General features: G+C 42.6%; 1 protein-coding gene across 1 annotated transcript; it reads right to left on the bottom strand.

The window, feature by feature from the left end:
* Positions 1 to 4,676: 4,676 nt before the first annotated feature.
* Positions 4,677 to 18,871, bottom strand: urm1 (ubiquitin related modifier 1). The gene is made up of 5 exons (XM_049020710.1): positions 18,789 to 18,871; positions 15,473 to 15,543; positions 7,137 to 7,218; positions 6,250 to 6,298; positions 4,677 to 5,964 (listed from the first exon to the last, which is right to left on the bottom strand). The coding sequence occupies exons 1-5, from the start codon at positions 18,821 to 18,823 to the stop codon at positions 5,896 to 5,898; spliced, it is 306 nt and encodes a 101-aa protein (XP_048876667.1). The 5' UTR covers positions 18,824 to 18,871; the 3' UTR covers positions 4,677 to 5,895.
* Positions 18,872 to 20,083: the final 1,212 nt, after the last annotated feature.

Genomic DNA, 20,083 nt, shown 5'->3' with positions numbered 1-20,083 from the left:
AACAGGGCATATGCATTTGAAGTGTATTTGTATATTTTTTTCAAATCCATCTTGTTCTTTAACGAAGAAGGTGGATTTTAATTGTTTTAAGACTGCAAGAGGACTCTGGTTGATTCTTTCGATGATGCGATATGGAGACTTACACGAATATGCGCCTTACAGGTGCAGAAATGGCGAAATGCAGCCAGAACAACAACCTGGACTTTGAAGAAGGTCTAGTCGCGTGCTTGATGTTTAAAGTATTTTTTCTGACCTTCGAGATAATTCAGAGAGACGCTCCACAAATGACTTAGAAGGATGGAGGAGTAGAATTTTACCAAGGATGTTTAAAATGTTAAAGTTTGTTTCTATGCCGTGTTTTCTTGAAATAAGATACGAAAAAACGGTAATCTTGCTACCAAAACTTAAACACGTATACATTCAGTGGTACTGCTTGGGCATCAGTATTGCCGAATGACGCAAATTTAAAAATAATAGGCCCGTGTACTTTCGTCAGAAAATAAATATACTAATTTTTAATTTAAATACTTTCCCACGTGTTTAAAAAGAGCAGCTGTAGTTGTTGATAAGTTTTATGGGATTTTATTATATGTGTATTTATTCGGTATTTATTATTTTAATGTATTTCATTGAAATATTTCATTAAGCTTAAAGATAAGAGCTTAGTTTATATTCATCATAGATGCAGTTTCTTTTGCATGAGTACAACTTAATTCTTCTCTTATTATAAACAAGTTAGAATAATTGAATGATACAAACAGAACAGAAATACAGAAATAATCATGCAGAGATCAATGGACGTTCGGCTGTAGGTCGCGCGATTGTATGTTATGTGCATCTTTAGGCAAACTGGTCCGTGAAGTTTTTTTTCTTCCATGAAAGACAGAAATGTGATTTGATAGAAATAAATTATATTACATTTGAATATTAATTAGAAGGAGCCGTGCTTCATCTACAACCGACCATGCAGGGATTATTTTATATTGATGTTTTCGTTGTACGCATATTGTGGGATCAGTTGTATTATTTTTTGTTATAATTCCGCAGAATAAGCTGAGTCCTAGCAATTGATTGTCCAAACGCAATTCTTGTGAAATTACACAGAGAACCCAAGAATTGTGCCTGGACATCTGTTGCTGGAGGTTCCAGTTCGTCTCCGTTTCGCACTAAAATCTCTCTGTCAGATGACATGTTTTACACACCAAAATGTATGTCTTAGCATGTTAAAAGAAATGACAGTTCAGGTAAGCAGCTGAAATTGTTTACTTTTTTTAAAGGACGAAGTTTCATTATTCTGCTGTTAAACCTATTGAGTTATTTTGTGCAATCAAGAATAGAATTTCACCAATTAAAAAAAGAAAACGAATCAGTTAAATATATGAATTATATCAATATCTTAAGATAGTTCGACATATGGACTATATATATAATCACAGAGACATGCGGACGCATATGTTACGGTCGCCAGTAACCTTATAGAATACGGTTTATGATTTAAAGCCAGCTCACAGTTTATGAAATTGATAAAAGTTGATGAAAAAAAAAGATTCTACCAGCGTTGAAAATAATCTGTCGGATATTTATGTGTTTTTTTTTTGTTTTAATATGTATCAAACGTCCAGTAAAAGATGATGGTAATGTTCACATTTAAGTACTCCTTCACGCGGTCAAGTGTCAGCTAAGCTTTGTGCAAAAGAAGGAGACGTCACTGATGCTTTTTAACGGTTCCTGGTTGCAGTTTAAGTTATGCTGAGAGCTAACTGTGAGGTCTGAGCACGATTTCAGGTGTGCTTTTCGCCTGACGTTATGATAGTTAATGTCGTTGCCAAGTAATATTTTATGTCGTGGTCAAACAGCCGACTGTGTGGGATTCCGCTTAAAAGAATGGTCCTGCCAATCGCTAATTAGAGACAGGGACAATCCCCCTTAAAATGCTCAGGCATTTTAAAGAGTATTCTGGTTACAATACCATAATTAGTCAGTTGGTGTTTGTTTTCAGCATCCAGCTGAGTGGTACTCCTTTGCCTCCGTGTTTATACTCCACGTCCTATAACTAGGCCTTCCAGTGTTTTTATCCAGGTGACTAATTTTAAGAAACTCAATCGGTGTTACACAATTACTTTTGCATATGTATATTTTAACGTATTCGTTTTTAAACGTGAATACCTCTAAACCAATTAACTTTCTTGATTATAGGTACTTGGAGAGACCTGTATTGTTTTTCATACTGATTAATCAGAATATTTTTTTAAAGACAGTACCATCGGTAGTCATGTTTGCTTAATTTGAACAATAGCTTTTTTGTATTATTTTTTATTGCGTGCTAAGAAAGCACAAGACTAAAACCGTTTTTACTTTACTGTGAATTTTACAACCTGCTAATCAGGCCACGTGATTCTTCATGTTTACCAATAGGCATTTTAACGTCTTGTCTATAATTAATTAACTGATGGTTAAATAATAATTACAGGTAGGTCAATTGGTATTCCATGGGACATTCACTTGTGGTACAGAAAATGTATTTCTAGATTTGAATGATTGAATACACGTACAATTTTAGCGAGTTGACAAACGGATTCGAGAGGATAGGTTATTTGGCAGGTGTAAGAAAAATCACGAAATAACGGAGTTATACACGCTCGTAACGTACTTTTCCAAAATATCCACATGGCGTTCGATGATAAAATACGGTTTTCTACAGTGCTCAAATTACAGGATGCATTACCCTATCTTTTAAGTGTTCCTGTCACTGGAACGCACTTACCATTAAATGACAAAAGCAGGATGGATTACTGTACCTTGTGTGTTATACAATACAATATCGTGAAGCTTGAATCAATTCGATGTTTAAATGTGCAGATAACACATATTTGTAGTTAAAAAGTCCTAAACCATATGTTATTGTTTATATTAAATTACTGCCCGGATATTTACATTAAAATGGCGTTATTTAGAATGTTGTCCTAAACTCGTTTACTGATTTATTTTTTTTATAGAAACAAATGTTTGCTTTTATCGGGCGATGTGTTTGGTTCGTATGTTTTGCAAGCGCCCGTGCTTCGGTTTCAGAACAATAGCTTATTTGCAATAGGAAATGGAGGATATTATGTGTAACGTCGTAGCGTCAGCGCCGCCATATACGCGGCGTCAATCAAAGGTATACGGGAGGACAGCATGAAGAGGAAAAGGGGAAGGTGTTTGAACTACGTGTGATTTTAGCTGCATGTGTCTGAAACTGTGACCAGGCATAAGGAAAATGAACATATTGGCGTAGTAAAATAGGCCGTACTGGGTCAGTAGGCCGTGTAAGGATCCAGAAGCGTCGGATTTGAGCCCCTGTACAGACAGTTAAGAGGGCGGCCTTTAGGTCAGGTCAATTACACAACCTATAATGAATACCATTTATAAAACTTAGGAAAATATACATCATTTGTTAATCAATGAATTTATTACCAAGGTTAAGTAACGGAGTAAAGGGCACAGTAAGAACTGGAGGGTGGACCAATACATGGATTTTTTTTGGCTTTTCTATCGTTTCCGATTTGCCTCCCAGCAGGCCGATCCCATTTCGCCAGTTTTGATTTAATGCTGGGCGATTTTCGTTAGGCGTATCTGTTCCTGATAAACGGAGTAAACATACTCAAAAATACCCGTCTAAAGAGATTACAGTAATGAAGGATTTTATCTACGGTGGGGTACTTTTGTAGCAGAGACTAGCGCACATATTATAATTTTGTTAATACGTTTTGGATAAACCAGTAGCAGGCTGTGGTTTTCGCGTGGGATGGTTAGGGATCTCCGCTGGTGGTTTTGGTTTGTCCGCGGTAATAGCCGTGATCGTGCGTGTTACCGATGCACGCTGCTCTCCAGCGCCTGACAGTCGCGATGCGGCGGGTCTGCTTGGGGATGAGGGGCGGCCGGTGCGAGACTCCATTGGCTTGCGAAATCGCCCCTTGCTTCACGCACCAAAGATGCACCGAACAGCCGCTGTTACTTAACTGCACGTGATTTAACAAAATAGCGCGGTTATTAGCATTTGTATCACAGGTGAATTTCCCACCGGCTTCATATTCTTAGACATATAGGCCGATTAGGTTACATTTGCGGCCGTTTTAACAGTGTGGCTTCTGTGAGGTGGCATCTAAACCAATCGGCATTAGTCACGTAATTTAAAGTTTTCTGGTATATGATGTGCAAATGATTGATTAATTAAAAGACTTATAAAAATCTAGTCCAGAGAAAGCATTTAAAGAGCAAGTATGATTTCTCATATTGGTAACCATAGCCGTTGTGGTCAATAACACCACAGATGTTTCAAAATCTCTGCTTTAGTTTTGCATGTTCTAATCCTCGTTGTTACGTAAATAGCATACGTATTAAACCAATACAAGTTATTTATAAAACTCTCTTTGCGTTAGATATACCGCGTACCCAGCGGCAGCAAAGATCTGCAGCCTATGTTTTTATTGCGGCAAATGACGTGTCCTTTATTGAAACATAACCATAATCCATAACCACCAGTAAACACAGACAAAATCAGGATCGCTGTTTGGAAATCATAAACATACAGCTCGTCGATATTTGGTACTGTGGATCCAGTTTACTCTAACGGAGTAGATCTACTCTCCATTAACCTTGGACCACCCCCCCACCCAAGGAAAAAACGACAAAAGGGCCGTAATATAGTGACTTTATTGAAGTCATACACCATAGAAGTAAACCAAACCCTGTAAAAGTCGCCCCTTTGCAATAATATATCGACAATTTATTAATCATAAAATCACGTTTCTATATGGAAAAACCAGGCAAGAACACCAGCCTGGAAATTCGTTTAGTAGAAAACAGGTTATCCCACTAAAACCATGCGAGAATGCTGTCGGTCTTTACTTTAAACATCCTTGCGAGTGGCTTAGTTCAATCCCAGGAAACGTGTTGATTCCTGCTCTCCCCTCTGAGGATCACTGCCTTCACGTCTGAATGCTGCCACCACCATTCTTCCTTGTGTGCATTAGGATTATTGTAGTCATTATCAAACCGCTTCCCGTTGCAAATCGAGTCCACTTCCGAGAAGAGTACCGGCTGCCGGAGCGCCGGCTGAGGGCAGCGCCTCAGGCAGAACGGCGACCTCCCGCAGAGCCCTTGTCGCTTCTTCTAATGAATATTCTAGGTGGGCCATAGAAACCAGAAAAGCATCCTCAAGGAATCCTTCAAGGAAACTGCTAACTACAGCTGCCAATTTCTGCCTCCTTCGCACAGTTTAGTTTCACTTCAAAGTTAAAGATTATTGGAGACTTCGGTGGGCAGACCGTCATCTCAAACGGATGAAAAATGTTTCACGAATGAAAATTGTCAGTTTGTACTGCAACGATCGTCATTTGCATTTTGTTTAATATACACCGGCTCCCGGTAAGATTATAAACTGCAGTGTATTAATGATATTGAATATACATGTATAAATTTTACTGCAACGTCATAAAATACATGCTTACATGTCATTTCCCCCCCCCATAAGGTATCACTCGTTCATATGAGTTGAAATTTAAACTTTAATAAAAAATAAGCATGTTTCCGTGGACATTTTGGTTTATAATAAAAGTTGATTTGTAAAAAGCTTGGTTTAGAACTTTTAATCGATTTAAGGCTCTCTAAAAAGTAAATCAAGATACTACATCGGGAGCATGAATAAAGGAGCATCTTCCTCATCAGCTCCTATCACAGTCTTCCTGAAATTCCAGTTACTTCCTGAGCGCCAGCACTTGGCCATGTGACCCAATCTTTGTGTTACTGGAGATGAGCACAGTCAGACAGTCGATTTAACTCAACTCAACGCAGCGCATCATAAACAAACGCTGCTTAAGAGCCAGGAATGAAGCGCTTAGCTTTGCACTTCCACTTCTACCCTCCATGCAGCGTTGAGATGAAAACTATATTGTCCTGATCCTGAAGCAGGTACTTCAGCTCACCCTTTAGAAGAAAGTGACACAAGAAGCACTAGTTTAAACATACTTGTCTTGAAATAGAATTGTACATATATTTATTGGTCAATTCATCTGGCTCTTTCATATCTTCTCATACATAAACTAAAATAATTCCACGAACAATAAGATTAACTCTTCTGTACTCACCATCTTTTAACTGGTTTTGAATAATTAAATGATTTAACTCCCAATATCCAGCTAGCTCCATACAAGAGAGAACTGAGAGTGGCGAGGAACTATATTGAACCGTATGGATGACAGATAAACTCACCATTAGTTCCCAGTCGACATCATTGATCAAGACCAAGATCCCTGGCCTCCTGTTTCGGAGAGAAAGGAATAATTTCAGGCACTTAATTCTCTGTGATTGCATGGGATCCTGAACAGTGCACCATGTCATCCTCTATCTGATATAATAGTAGTGCATTAAAAGCAGACATCTGCTCCATTGAACTAAGTAAGGTGTTAATCTTCATCGTGATACAAAAATTCACATCTACTCAAAACGGTGACATCATCGGGTCAGAAAAATCTCAGCCAATCAGACAGTATCATTCCAATAAATTTGATATATGATGAATCACCATCCATGAACGACGTAAAGGAAAAACATATGTACACAGCAGTAGGTACGGCACAAACTGCAAACGGATACGCAGAACAGGACTGTGCAAACAACACATTAGCAAATAAAAGGCAAACAGTTCTCAATGCTATTTTTACCCACGCAATGTGAAACATCGACCTTAAATGGGCATTGATATCTTTGTTCTTTCCCGTTCTGTTGAAGCATTTAATGTTAATTATTGCTTACCAAATATGATGCATTGCACACTTAATTATTTAATTATTAATATTTGAAGACCACACTGATCGACCCCCCCCAGTGTCAGCCTTGCAATATATCTCCGGAAAATGGAAGCCTGAAGACCAAGTCCAGACTGTCAATTCAACGGGGTTTGTGTGGCCTAGTTCATTTAGCATCCTGCCTGGTGAATATATAGAGAACTCACTATGTTTAAGATTTGTTAGGTCAATATGTCGATCTGTTGCTCAAATGTTGTTTGAGACTGTGCTCTGGTCACAATACATCATACTATGATCATGCAGACGCCCAGCGTGTGTGACGCCCCCACTGGCTGTAAGCGGCGTACTTACACAGTGTCTCCCTGCAGGAAGAGCTCAGGACGTTCCTTCAGCAGATTCGCTCTGATCCACACTAACAACTGCTTCATGGTCCCTGGAAACAACATGCGAATGTTTAGGGTTCCAGCTTCACTTGGGAAGGGTGATGTGGCTGGTTGTCACAGTGAGAGATGGGGGGGGGGTACTTCACAAAAGCTACAGGGGCAGGACGGGGCAACCGGGGTAGTCGGCATCTCTGTAGCTGCTGCTCTGCTCCCGCTGGCTGTTGGGAAGTTGTGTTTGCGTTGAAAATGCCTCCCTGATCGTATTTGTGTTCTCATGCACCCGTATGACGTCATCTTTCGTCGCTGAAGACTGCTTCCAATACCAAATACAGAGGATGGTAAAAAATCTCCCAAATTTCAAGGATATATGAGTTGCATCTTCTCTGAATAAGACCAATCCCATGATTCATTGCGCCCCAAGTCCATTCTTGAGAGGCAAGTTAGCGAGCCGGGTCTTGCCTTAGACCACAAGTACGTTCTTGGTATTGAGAAACACCTCGGGATGCTAGAATAAACTGTAATGTTGGTGCGGCTACATTGTCACATACCAGCTTTATTCAAACATCTTTTTTAAAAACCCTGACGTTTTAAAAACAACACCAGCTAATGCAGAAAATGCCAGTCTCCTTTGATCACCTTCCAATGACTGGCTCTAAATTTAATTAAATGTTGGTGAAAAAAAACTTCCCATCCAGACATCTAGGGTCAAAGTTCAGGAGCAGTGACACACAGACACAAAGGATCCACGGCATACGAGCGAAAAGTGCAAGGTGGGAAGATGTTTCTGGAAAAGCGAGCGGTAACAATGAAAATGTAAATGATTGTGCAGACAAAAGGATGAGGAAGTCTCTTTATTTGAGGTCTACAGAATAACACAAACATCTGACCAAGAAGCAATAAATACGTAAGGCTTGCATAAGAGAGCGGAGCAGCTGTTAGGAATGTGGAGCTTGTCAATTATATTACCACTGAATATGATTCTTAAAAGGATCTACATTTCAATGCAAATAATGCTGACAGACAACTAAATTCCTACAAAGAAAAGATCTAAATAACAGCAAAATCTTAATGTTATCCTCCACCATCGACATTCCTAACATGCCTATTCCGTGTCTCTTCCAGTTAGCGTGTCATTCCTGTGTTCAACTACAGCTGCTTGCATGCATTCATCTGCTATCCACCTGACCTGCTGGAACCCGCCGTGTTTCGATGTCGGGCGACGGCAAAATGGGGACTGCGGCTACCCATTCACTAACCCCCACCCCTGCGACCCCCCCGCCCCCCACCCCAGCCAGCGAGAGCGAGCGAGAAACACAGAAAATTCAAGAAAGATGGACTGGCCGCAATCCACGATGCAAGTACACCTCACATGAGCAAGGTCTATTCCCAGGAAGAAGTATGACAGCAGCAGTGTGTGTGTGCGTGTGTGTGTGTGTGTACGCAGTGAAGGATTCTGGGTACTCTACTTCAGAGCCTGAGAGCAGCCATAATGAAAAAGCAGCAAGACGACAAGCAGACTGGGAAGATGGCCGGGCCGAAGCGTAGGGATCATCTGAACACTGCCTGTCATACACACAGCCATGACAATGGAATCCGTGCCACTGAGCACCATAGATGCACAATGAACAGCGGAGGGACTGTTCTTTGTTGTTAGATAGCTGTCGTGCTATTGGCTACCGCCTCAAGTGCGGCATTGCCATTGTGAATTCCCTACATACGCTCCCCTTATAAGGCGGTGATGTCATCGACCAACCCTATTCTGTTGAGAAGCTTCTAAGGTTGTTGCAGACCCACAGTGTTGGGCAGGAGGCGGGGGGGCAGGGACATATACTGTGGGTGGGTTGAGTTTGTCTGATTTCGCCTGTACAATTTCACCAACGACGCAAGATTACAGACAGGCCATGTCTGCAGAGGCTGATGACCTCAAATCGCGAAGAATACGATATATTTAGAGCATAACGAGCATACACTAAAAACATAATTTATTATACTGCATCACATGGCTTCTATATTTAACTCAGATTAGAAATATAGGTTTTGATGTACGCAAGCCCTTAACACACGTTGGGGCTTATTTCAGAGGCCGGAAAGCAGTTTTAGCATAATTAGATTGTTTTCCAGCTTCTCTTGTCTCTAATGATTGACTCTCTTACATGCTACTTCTAAAGAATAAGAGGGAAGGCCGTTAATTTTCAGTGAAAAGGAGCTCATATCGACTCACACAAAGCTCAAAACAGAAAACCCCACTCAGCCTTTTCCATTTCCTGTTTGAGTGATTCCCGAACGCAAGCGAAACCGAATTTCCCTTTGTAACGTCGACAGTGTCGAAAAAGATTTACTGAACCCTTTGTGACTCCATTGTCATACCCGTTGAGCGCATCGTGGTGTGGGCTGGGCTAACCTACGCTGCGGCATCCTAGCGGCCCAGTGCATGCTGGGATACTTTTGAGCGAGACCACGAGGGCATCTGCATGAACAAACTGAGAGGACTTCTTGTGCGTTGTCATTGCCGTCATGTGGGAAGGTGCAAAGTGATTCGTCTTGGTGAGGTTGTGTGAGGTAAAAGGTTCCTATAGTGCTGTGGATGTGGGAAGCAGTTTCTGTAGCAGAGGTCCCACCGGGTAATCAATCACCATGAGGCTGGACAGGGCGACTGGGACTTCACAGCATTTCTACACTCTCATGGCAGCCTGAAGTCACACAGTGAACCCTGCCCCTAACCCACTAACTTCATCATTGACCGGGGGGCTCCGTGGTCCCCCAAGGTCGTCGCCTATTCCTGCGCCTCTGCCCCCCCCCACCCGCATTCCCTCAAGTGGTCACCTTTTGTGCCTGGGTTGTCGTGGAAACCCCATTGTTGTATGCAGTGGCTTTGTTGAGGTCAGGATGAAAGCTAAAATAACACATATCTCTCACTATTCTCACCAGGAGGTCCCCCCCCCCCCCAACATGCACACACGCACACACATACATGCACACACACACAGGTATGCACAACAAGGCCAAAACTTCGGTAAAACTTCATTTGGACAGTCTGCCTACATAGGGTTAACGGTATTTGTAGCATTTCATCAACTTAGTTGAGATTCAACAATTCAGCTGTTTCATTGTGTCTGTAGATGTTTAACAGAATATAGAGTATATGTAACAATTCATGAAAGTACTTATATTGTTACTATAAATTTAATTTGACTACTCACTCAACCAGTTATATGAATTGTTGAATCTTGACTAAAAAGTTGTTGAAATGTTAGAAAGACTCCGTATACCCTCAGCAGTCTCCAAATACACAAACACATCTCACAACAGATCCTAAGGCAACCTGCCACAGAGAATTACACAATCACATAAAGTTACTCAACTTCAAAAACAGTTAATGTAAAAATCATCTTATAAAACCACGAAGTAACGGCTCACTCATTCTAAGAGGGACACCTACATGGCCATGAGCCCTGGTTCAAACTTCAACAGCTCTACTCGTTCACCATGCCTTCCATCTGCCTACGGACACCAAGCCCCTGAACACACACCACGCACCACACTTACCACAGAACAGATATTTTGAATCACGCTAAAAACATGTGTAGCACAGCAGGCCAGCTGCTAAACAGACACAGAAGGGTTGTTACCCGGGATTCATGTGAAAGGGCCTAACTGGGCAGTAACTAACCTGTCTCCCACATAGTACCACAGTGAGGCCTAATCAGATCTACTTCACATTGGGCGTTTTTCCACTGCACCAGGTACTGAACTTTTGGTACTTCGAAAAAGTACTGAAAGTACGGTTCTTCAAGGCATTGCTTTTCCACTGGCGTAAAAACTGGTACCAGCACCCAATGACATCTTGTACTGGATTTGAAAATTGCCTTTAGTATATTATGGGGCTGGATGGTGTGCTAACATCATTAATCAATCATTAATACCAGCATCGCATATTACGCACGTCCAATTCTTACATCACTAGTCAGCTATATTAAAATAAGGCTTTTTCTTACTTTCAATTCTGTACGGACATTGTAGCGCAGTGGGTTGAAGTTTGGCAAAAATATTTTTACTATTATTTTGTCATAGGGAAAAAAAAAAAAAACTCGACAAGCTTTGCAATTTTATTATTCCTTTTATAGATTCTTATAATCTATAAATATAATGTTTAAAAATCAGTTTAAAGTTTTATCTCTGTTGCTTTTGCATGTGTTCTCCGAGACAATTGCCATTTAAATAACTCGAAGAAGGGTTTGTGAGCAATGTATGAATTCCTTTTTTGTTTTATAAATACCCCAATATTTATTACAACAAAATCCATCCATCCATCCATCCATCCATTTTCCAAACTGCTTATCCTACTGGGTCGCGGGGGGTCCGGAGCCTATCCCGGAAGCAATGGGCACTAGGCAGGGAACAACCCAGGATGGGGGGCCAGCCCATCGCAGGGCACACTCACACATCAGTCACACACGCATGCACTCCTATGGGCAATTTAGCAACTCCAATTAGCCTCAGCATGTTTTTGGACTGTGGGGGGAAACCGGAGTACCCGGAGGAAACCCCACGACGACACGGGGAGAACATGCAAACTCCGCACACATGTGACCCAGGCGGAGACTCGAACCCGGGTCCCAGAGGTGTGAGGCAACAGTGCTAACCACTGCACCACCATGCCGCCCCTACAACAAAATCACATCGCTATATTTATAACAAAATTGTTAGGACAGTACGCTATATACCTGCTTTATTAGTATATTCAATAAAATACTTTTTAATCTTTTATGTCATCCTGATCTTTTTGTTGTATGTGTTCTTACAACCAAAATCACATTATCTTTACTTTGTTTATCATTAATTTCTGAGTTCATAACTGTTTGGAGCTTGCATTGTGTTTTAGCGGCAGGCTATTTGCTTGACCAATCGACAAAGAAAATGTTTTAAGTCCCACCCCAAAGTACTGAAGTACCAAAGAAGTACCCCAGCTGGTTTGGTACTTTTGGTACTGAAACTTTTGGTTCTGGTACTTGATCGGAAGTCAATGAAAAAGCGAAAGTACCGAAAGTACCGTACCGACTGAGCAGAATTTCATCCCGCCTAGCACTCACGATGACCAACACACAGAAAAGGGAAGCGAGCGAGTGGGAAGGTCACTCATCCCGCCGAGTGCTCGGAACGACCAGAGCACAGTAAGGGACGTGAGTGAAGGGGGCAGGTCACTCATCCCGCCGAGCGCTCGGAATGACCAGCACACAGAAAAGCAGGTGAGCGAGTGGGAAGGTCACTCATCCCGCCGAGTGCTCGAAATGACCGGCAAACAAGAAGGATTTAGCTGTGCTCCCCCCAAACGGTCCAGCCAGCCGGCCACACCAATCAGACCTACCTTTCCCCTGACCCCATGGATGCGGATAAAAGGCCCATCAACGCCACCACTGGCTGCATTTACAAGTGAAAGGCAGCCAATAATGGAGCAGTTAGGGTGACAATGGGGGAGCAGAGGGAGACTCACAGATGTTGGGGAGGGGGCTACTGCCCATTGTTGTCAGTGGGTAAACTGGGCCGGCAGCAGGGAACTAGGGAGGGGATCCCCACGCTGAAAAAAGCCCCCCGATTCGTAATGGAGCGGCTGAGCTGAGCAAAGTGAGCAGGACAGCCCGCGCAAACAGCTGTCCGGAGGGACTCTGTGAACATGGGGGGCAGGGCCGGTGGGGGTACAAACAAAAGTACCGGGGGTTACTCAGAAGGGCAGTGTGCGGAGGGGCAGGGGGCGAGGTGAAAAAAGGGGGGGTGGGTCAGGATTTTCCTGGTCTGATTTGTGCTCCTCTTTGTCTCAGGAATTGCGATACAGAAGAGCTCTTCAATCCAGCTGGGCAGATGAAGGCGTGAAGAACACAGAACCCCCCCCCCCCCCATTTTCCTACACTTTTAAAGAAAGAGGAAGGAAGCTGAACTGATGGCATTTCCAAAGATGCAACAGAAATAAGAGTCAGACATCTAATAACTGCCTGGTATCTCCTACTTGGGGAAACTACTCCGGCAGACAATTAAATATTGACCCTGTGCTTATTTACCAATAAAAGCAGCTATAGCATCTACAAGACAGAAAAACCACCACATCAAATCATACTCTTTGTTCCCGAATCAATAAAGGGCCTGAACAACCTTCTCACACTGCTACCTGCACTGGGGTATTACCTCAAAGGTCACTGAAGATGTCGACAACTCTCTCTGTCCTCGGTCTCTACACTGAGACACTGACACCAGGAATAACCACGCAAAAGCTACCATGTGAACTAGGGTGGGCAGTGGTGGCTTAATGGTTAGGGAAGCGCACATGTAAGTGAAAGATTGCAGGTTCGAATCCCCGACCAGCAAGGCACCACTGAGGTGCCCTGAGCAAGGTCCCGCCCCCAAGCACTGCTCCCCGGGCACTGAATTAGCTGCCCCCTGCTAAGTCACATTGTCACATATGGGTTAAATGCAGAGGAGACATTTTGTTGTTGTGTGCTATGGTGTTACCAATGACCAGTTATCACTAAATTCTAATTCTAGGGATTCACACAATGCATTTTCACTGGCCGATCCTGATTACCGATGTTCTTAAGACTGACCTGCCGACACCGATCCTGGCCAATTCTGATTTTCTGTTTAAATAACCTTTTCAAATAAAAATGGCTCCACAAGTGTTGAATTAAACTGGTCGTTTCAAATGTTGTGTTAGTATTTCCTCAATGGACAACTTTTTGTTCATGTCTTACGCGAGTTTAACATCTTCATTACACACTGTAAAGAAACTCCAGTGAGCGTTTCACCGCACTTATCATGCAGCATTAGCGCAGGGTGGGAAGGTGCGGGGGACACAACTGTGGATGGAAACAGAGGGGGGAGGTGGGCTTTATGGGCAAAATTATAATTACAATCCACAATATAGATCACATTATTTTTGGAATGTGTGGAATGTTAACTATAGTCATTATAGCATAAATGCAGTTTTTTTAAGTTGCAAAAGTTGTGTGTACCAATGACCATTTACGACTTTCACCAACAACTGGATACTTCTGAACTCGATTTATGACAAATATAAACAAACAATGGATAAACACAAATAAAATAAATGCAAGATTTTGGATTTTCGCCTCAGTAAGAAGTACTTGGTACCGACTGGTAGAGATACAGCCAAACATGCTGCTTGTTCGCTTGAGGGTGCTAAGTTTCAGGTGCTTAAAAAGATTGGTTGCGTTGCACTGTATGAATCGTATCTTTGCAATGTTGGTCCAATATACCGCAATTAGCAATGTCAGAGTTTGCATATACAAATCATTTCCACACAAAGTAGAAGCTTTTTGGAACCAATTCTTCCTCAAAAGCGAAGACAGTGGAGCCAACCGGTCTATAGACCATGTGCTGTTCACTGTGTGACACAAGTACAATACTTTTAGTGGTCTGATAGTATATAAAGTTTGTTTGTTTTTCCACCAGGTTAGCTAACTAGTTAAAAAGATCAATTAAGTTTTCAGTTCAAGATCTAGCCACTAAATTGAGATCGACTGAGACAGATAATTGACAAAGAAGTGAGATATAGACAGCGATGAAGTGTTATGCAGGCTGAAATTGCTTTTGTTTCACATCGATCTGTTTTTGTTGTAGTACTGTTGCAGCTTCTGAACACACATACATTTGCAATGTGATAATTGCCTCATTTGTACAATGCTTTGGACAAAAGCTAAATAAAAGAAAATGTAAATGTCGTGCCGTATCACAATAGATGCGACACCTACGAAATGGGTGTTGTGCATACAATGGGGTACAATAAAATATCATCATACCACACATCACTACTCAAAACAAAAGGTAACATTAGTTGATAAACTACTTGACTGGCTCATAAAATTTAGACTGATCAGCCCACTGCTAGTCTGCCAATCGGGGAAGATGGAACTTTTCTGGCCGACTGATCGGTGAATCCTTAACATGACCTCAGCTCTCAATCAGCAAGGCTCTTCTGAATCTTCTAACAGTATGTTTCCTGCTAAGGTGAGAGACAGCAGCTATTTCTGGTCAATGCAAGATAACTTTGTATATTCTTCATGCCAGGCTGGTGAACTGAATGTGCTCCTGTGATGTCAGATACGCACAGGAAGGACGAGAGAAATAAGGATTTGAAAACCAACGGCGGGTGAGACCGCGTGCCGTCAGTCACCGATTGGCTTGGACTGTCGTGTGGCAAACATTCCAATAAACCAAAACCTGACCACCAAAGCGATCAATATAGAAATAAAACAAATTAGCCAAATAAATAATGACGACAATGGCGTTACTCACATGGCTGTGATTGGCTGGGCAAAGTCACCTGATGATTCCTTACACCCCCGAAAAGCAGCTCAGCTCCACCTCTTGAGAAAGAAACCAAGAAATAAGACATGAACCCCAACACACCCATAACAGGAGCTCCTGCTGGTCCATTTGGCTCATTTAGATGTCCACTGACTCCAGGGTCGCCTGTGTGTGTTTAACCGGCAAGGAAGTTACGTGGCATGGGACAATCCTCACCGTGTTAAAGCAGAGCAGGAGGGTCATGGACCAACATGGACAGACAGAAGAGGAAGGAAAATGCACCCATCCGATATTTGTCTGTAGTGCCCAGTCCCTGATCAGCAGGCCAGATCCGTGAGGGCCAGAGATTCAGCCACTGCAAGCTGCCCATGAAAAGCTTCGAACACACCAAGCTGACAGAAAACACTCATGCCATGCAAGGCCAGCTGAGATCCATTCTGAAAATCTGCACTGAGATGCACTGGCATGATGTATAGGGACGATGGCTTATATACAGCCCAATCAAGGAGCTCGGTTTCACCAACGAACTCTGACACCGATTCTGCATGCTAAATCGACTAAAATGGTACCGATGGTGACCGTCTCCGACCGTGCCACATACACCGGCATAACGGGTGGACAGCCGAAATTTCGGCTCGGTGTGTTCCAGGCTTAAAACAGGCACCCTACTGGTGCAACAAGATGAGATCCGGGCAATGGCATGACCGTCATCTGTGAACCATCCCGCAGTGCGTCCAACCATGGGCACCTGGCCAAGAAACAGAGCTACCAGGCACTCCCCTGCAGCTGGGGGGGGGGGGGGGGCAGTGGCACCACACAGATGTTCACCCGCCACACAGCGAAGCATACCGGCGCTATTCAGCGGCAGCGGCGAAATGAAACAAACGCCTATCTCTGCGTCTCAGGCAGCCCGGGGGACAGAGCGCGTGAGTTCACTGCAGCAGGTGCGGGGCCCCACAAAGGGGGCTCACATTGGCCGCAGAATGCGCAGCTGTCTCCCCCCGATGTCGCCCTGCTGGCACGGAGAGTGGCCGCTGGATGGCGTGGACACACACGGGGGGGGCCTGCTTCTCGCACACAGACATCATGCAATGTGCTATGCAGCCTACCTTACTCAGTGAGGCACCCTCCCAATACATACAAAGCATGCTTATGAATTGCGAAGAATATGCAGGTCTTCATCAAGACCCCACGTTATATAATTCTCATACATACAGCACAACACTTAACGGCACACTACAAACAAAACGTAACTTAACTTCTGCAATTTGATCTTTTTAAATGCTTTTATTCATCACTTATTTACACTGAGTTCAGAATTCTACGGCAGAAGATTTACCGAGATGTCATTCAAAATACGAATCACCTAGGAACCGAAATGTTACTCAGTTTTTTTCATATTTATGACATATATGACCAAAGAATAAAATTTAACATGGAATTAACCATTTCAATGGTTATTAGGGCCAACGATTAATGTAGGGAATGAACTTCGTGATATAGCAGAATAAGACGATTAACCTAAAGTAAATAAGCACCTGATACACCTCAGCATCACCTTTCTATTGGAGCAGTGGGACAAATGCAGAACAAAAAAAAATAAAAAATCAACTTGTGCGAATAGAAATAATTTTATTAATCCCAGGCCATGGCTGCCCATTCCTGCTAAAGGTCGTCTACCCCGCAGCAGAGCTTACATGCAGCTCCGATTTCACACACGCGACACGCACAATCACGTATGTCAACATAGCTGGCTCTAGTGAAATGCTACTGAATCATGTGTGTTAAATTAGGGGCTATTCCTAAGCTCTGCAGGATGGTTGACCTCAAGCCCTGTCCAAGCCTGAGAAAGTGAAGCAGGGAACAATCTCCAGTGTCCTTTAAACACGTGTAATCATATCTTCATTCTTCAGAATCTTTTCAGAAGAAAACTATGAATAGACAGTCATTTCATTCACCTATCTTCCCTAACCACTTGAACAGTATTGGGCCACAGTGAGCTCAGAGCTAATCCTATTAAGCACAGGCAGATGTCCCACTGCACGATCTTCCGATCCGTCGCACATTAAACACTTACATGCACTATGAGCAATTTAGATGCATCGATTTGCCTAACAGTGTTTTTGGACTGCAGAAGGAAACAGGAGCGCCACGCGAGCAAGGCGAAAGCAAGGGGAAAATATACACAGAGCCAAATCAAACCCCGGGGAGAATGAGGCCATGAAGCAGAGATATTAAATGATCTGAACACTCATCAGAGTGTATTCACAGACAGACATTTTATGTATAAAAATATCATACGAGATTACTACACTGGACTGCTGCAACACATTTAGAAACTATGATACGGTTTGTTGCTTCTTTCCCAGCTAGGAGGACGCTGCTGTAACTTACGGGATCATTAGCCACCGATGAAATCGCTTCCCACACGCCTCTCTCTCCCCCCCCAATCTCTAAACACGCAGCACGATCTAGTGTGTTTTGCTCGGCTTTTTTCTGCTGCACCCCTGCGTGCTTCGGGTATCATGATTCAAAAGGTTTGTCATCATAGTGGAAATCAGAAACCAGCACGACAGTCAAGCTTCAATCTCCAATGCTAGCTTGAAAGCATAGGTGTACGATTTCAATAATGCACTAGAAATAAAAACATTCGTTTCCTTGTCCATCTTTAGTGATTCGTATTATCAGACTAAAATAAGCACATTTTTACAGGAAACCTTTATGAAGGAAAAGTGCCCCAATTTACTGACCAAAACTAACATATGCGCTGACACAAACTCAGTATTCTATAAGCCCGTGTGTTAGTTTTAATCAGTAAATTGGGGGTAATTCTCCTTCATAAATTAGCATTTAACATTCGAATGCCTATTGGTCATGTATAGTACCAAGCTACATTCAATATTAGCCACATAATGTCATCATAACTTATTAAACAGAGCAGGATTTGTGATAAATGATACTTATACATATGTGAATTGTTATATTAAAATACCAATCAAGTCAGCAGGACAATATTTCTGACTACTGTTAATTTCACGCATGGCTTCAGCTACAACTAGTTAATCCTTAGGTGAGAGTTCATAAAATGCATTGTTCCATTATTACATTAATTCAGCATCATTCATCTAGTTCTGTTCCACAATAACACATCAAACTATATCGTACAACAATTTTCCGCAGTAATTATACTTTACATTACGAACCATTAATATTCGCAGTGAAAACGTAAACATCGGTTTTCTTATCCCCGTCTTTATAAAGCGCAGCAAACTAACGCAATGGATTAAAAACCATCTATACCCACCCGAACTCCAAATGTAGCACTATGGAAGCCGCCATATTGCCTCAACGCGCCGGAAGTCACCTTCCACGATTCCGGAAGTGCAGCACGCGTGCTAAAGGCCCACGCTGCGACCGCGAGATTTATCAAATCATCTCGCGAATTAACTGGCCGCGGAGTACCGCCATTTCTGTTTCATCCTTAGTCTAGGAATAGGTAGGAGTTTTATATTGGATTTTAGATAGCATTACTTAGATAGGATGTGATATAAGCTCAGGACATACCTATCATGGAGAAATACTGATTACCGTTAGTATGTTGGTGTTACTTTTTGGAAGCACTTAAGTGTTGGTAATATATTTTCTTTTTTTAAAAGAAAATGTAAAACTTTCAGACATTTAAAATTCAGGCACACATTCATTGCACATAAAATAAGCTCTCTTTGCCCATGTCAGGTTGGTGACAGGCCTGTCCCAAATGGGGGGTTAGATTGAATTGCAAATCTCATGCCTTCTGTCAGCATCTGAGTCGGCAGTGGGCCTTCCCAAGGAACCATTCATGTGGTAATGGGTAGTCTGGCCGAGATGAACACGGGAAATGTAGAAGTCAGGGTGCAAAGGGGCAGCAGCCAGTGGACACAGACCGGGGTAAAATATCAGCGGGGGGTGAGAGTAAATTTGGGACAAGGCCAGTGTGAACAGGGCTGTTTTACATCCCCTCACTTCAGCCAATAAATGTTATTTCTACTTCAAAGTAATGCGGAAATTCTGAAAATAGTTTTATATATTGGATCAGTGGAAGGCTGTCATGTGACTTTGCTGATCTTTGGCTATATCTGTCTTGCTTTGAACGTGTTAACATTTGTATCCTCATGCGAGTTGACAGTGATCATTCTCATACATAAGGTTGTCTTCATTTCATTGATTGAGCGCATTCACCTGTCGAATATCACCAATACACTGGACATCTTATTTGGAAAATCCTACTGAAGTTATCGCAGTTCGTGTCTCCTGAACCCCAGAGATGACGGCTGCTGACTCCTTAACACGGCACTGGAAAAGAGCAGCAAAGTTAGTTTCTGAAACATGGCTTTGAGCATATACAGAAATATGGCGGCTTTTAATAATGAGCCCCCCTTTCCATTTTTCCAGATGGGGCTCATAAACGTAACTTACTTTTTTTCCACCCCGCGCTCAGCCAGAAGCATCGAGTTGAGACCACGTCCCATGAAGAGAGACACGCAGCCACCGGCACCACGATGACGCGGTCGATTGAAATGTGAATCTGGCCTGCTGAAAGATGTGTGTGTGGGGGGTGGC

This window comes from Brienomyrus brachyistius, chromosome 7 (assembly GCF_023856365.1).
Source record: "Brienomyrus brachyistius isolate T26 chromosome 7, BBRACH_0.4, whole genome shotgun sequence".
NCBI lineage: Eukaryota > Metazoa > Chordata > Actinopteri > Osteoglossiformes > Mormyridae > Brienomyrus > Brienomyrus brachyistius.
The sequence above is the reverse complement of the archived record's forward strand: the minus strand, read 5'-3'. Positions and strand labels throughout refer to the sequence as shown.

Excerpts from the sequence above, each read along its gene's own strand:
- urm1 (XM_049020710.1), bottom strand. The coding sequence starts at position 18,823 with ATGGCGGCTTCCATAGTGCTACATTTGGAGTTCGG. Across the intron at positions 15,544-18,788 it reads GTGCTACATTTGGAGTTCGG|AGGTGGAGCTGAGCTGCTTT; the intron begins GTGGGTATAGAT and ends TTCTTTCTCAAG. Across the intron at positions 6,299-7,136 it reads TTCCTGCAGGGAGACACTGT|GAGGCCAGGGATCTTGGTCT; the intron begins GTAAGTACGCCG and ends TCTCCGAAACAG.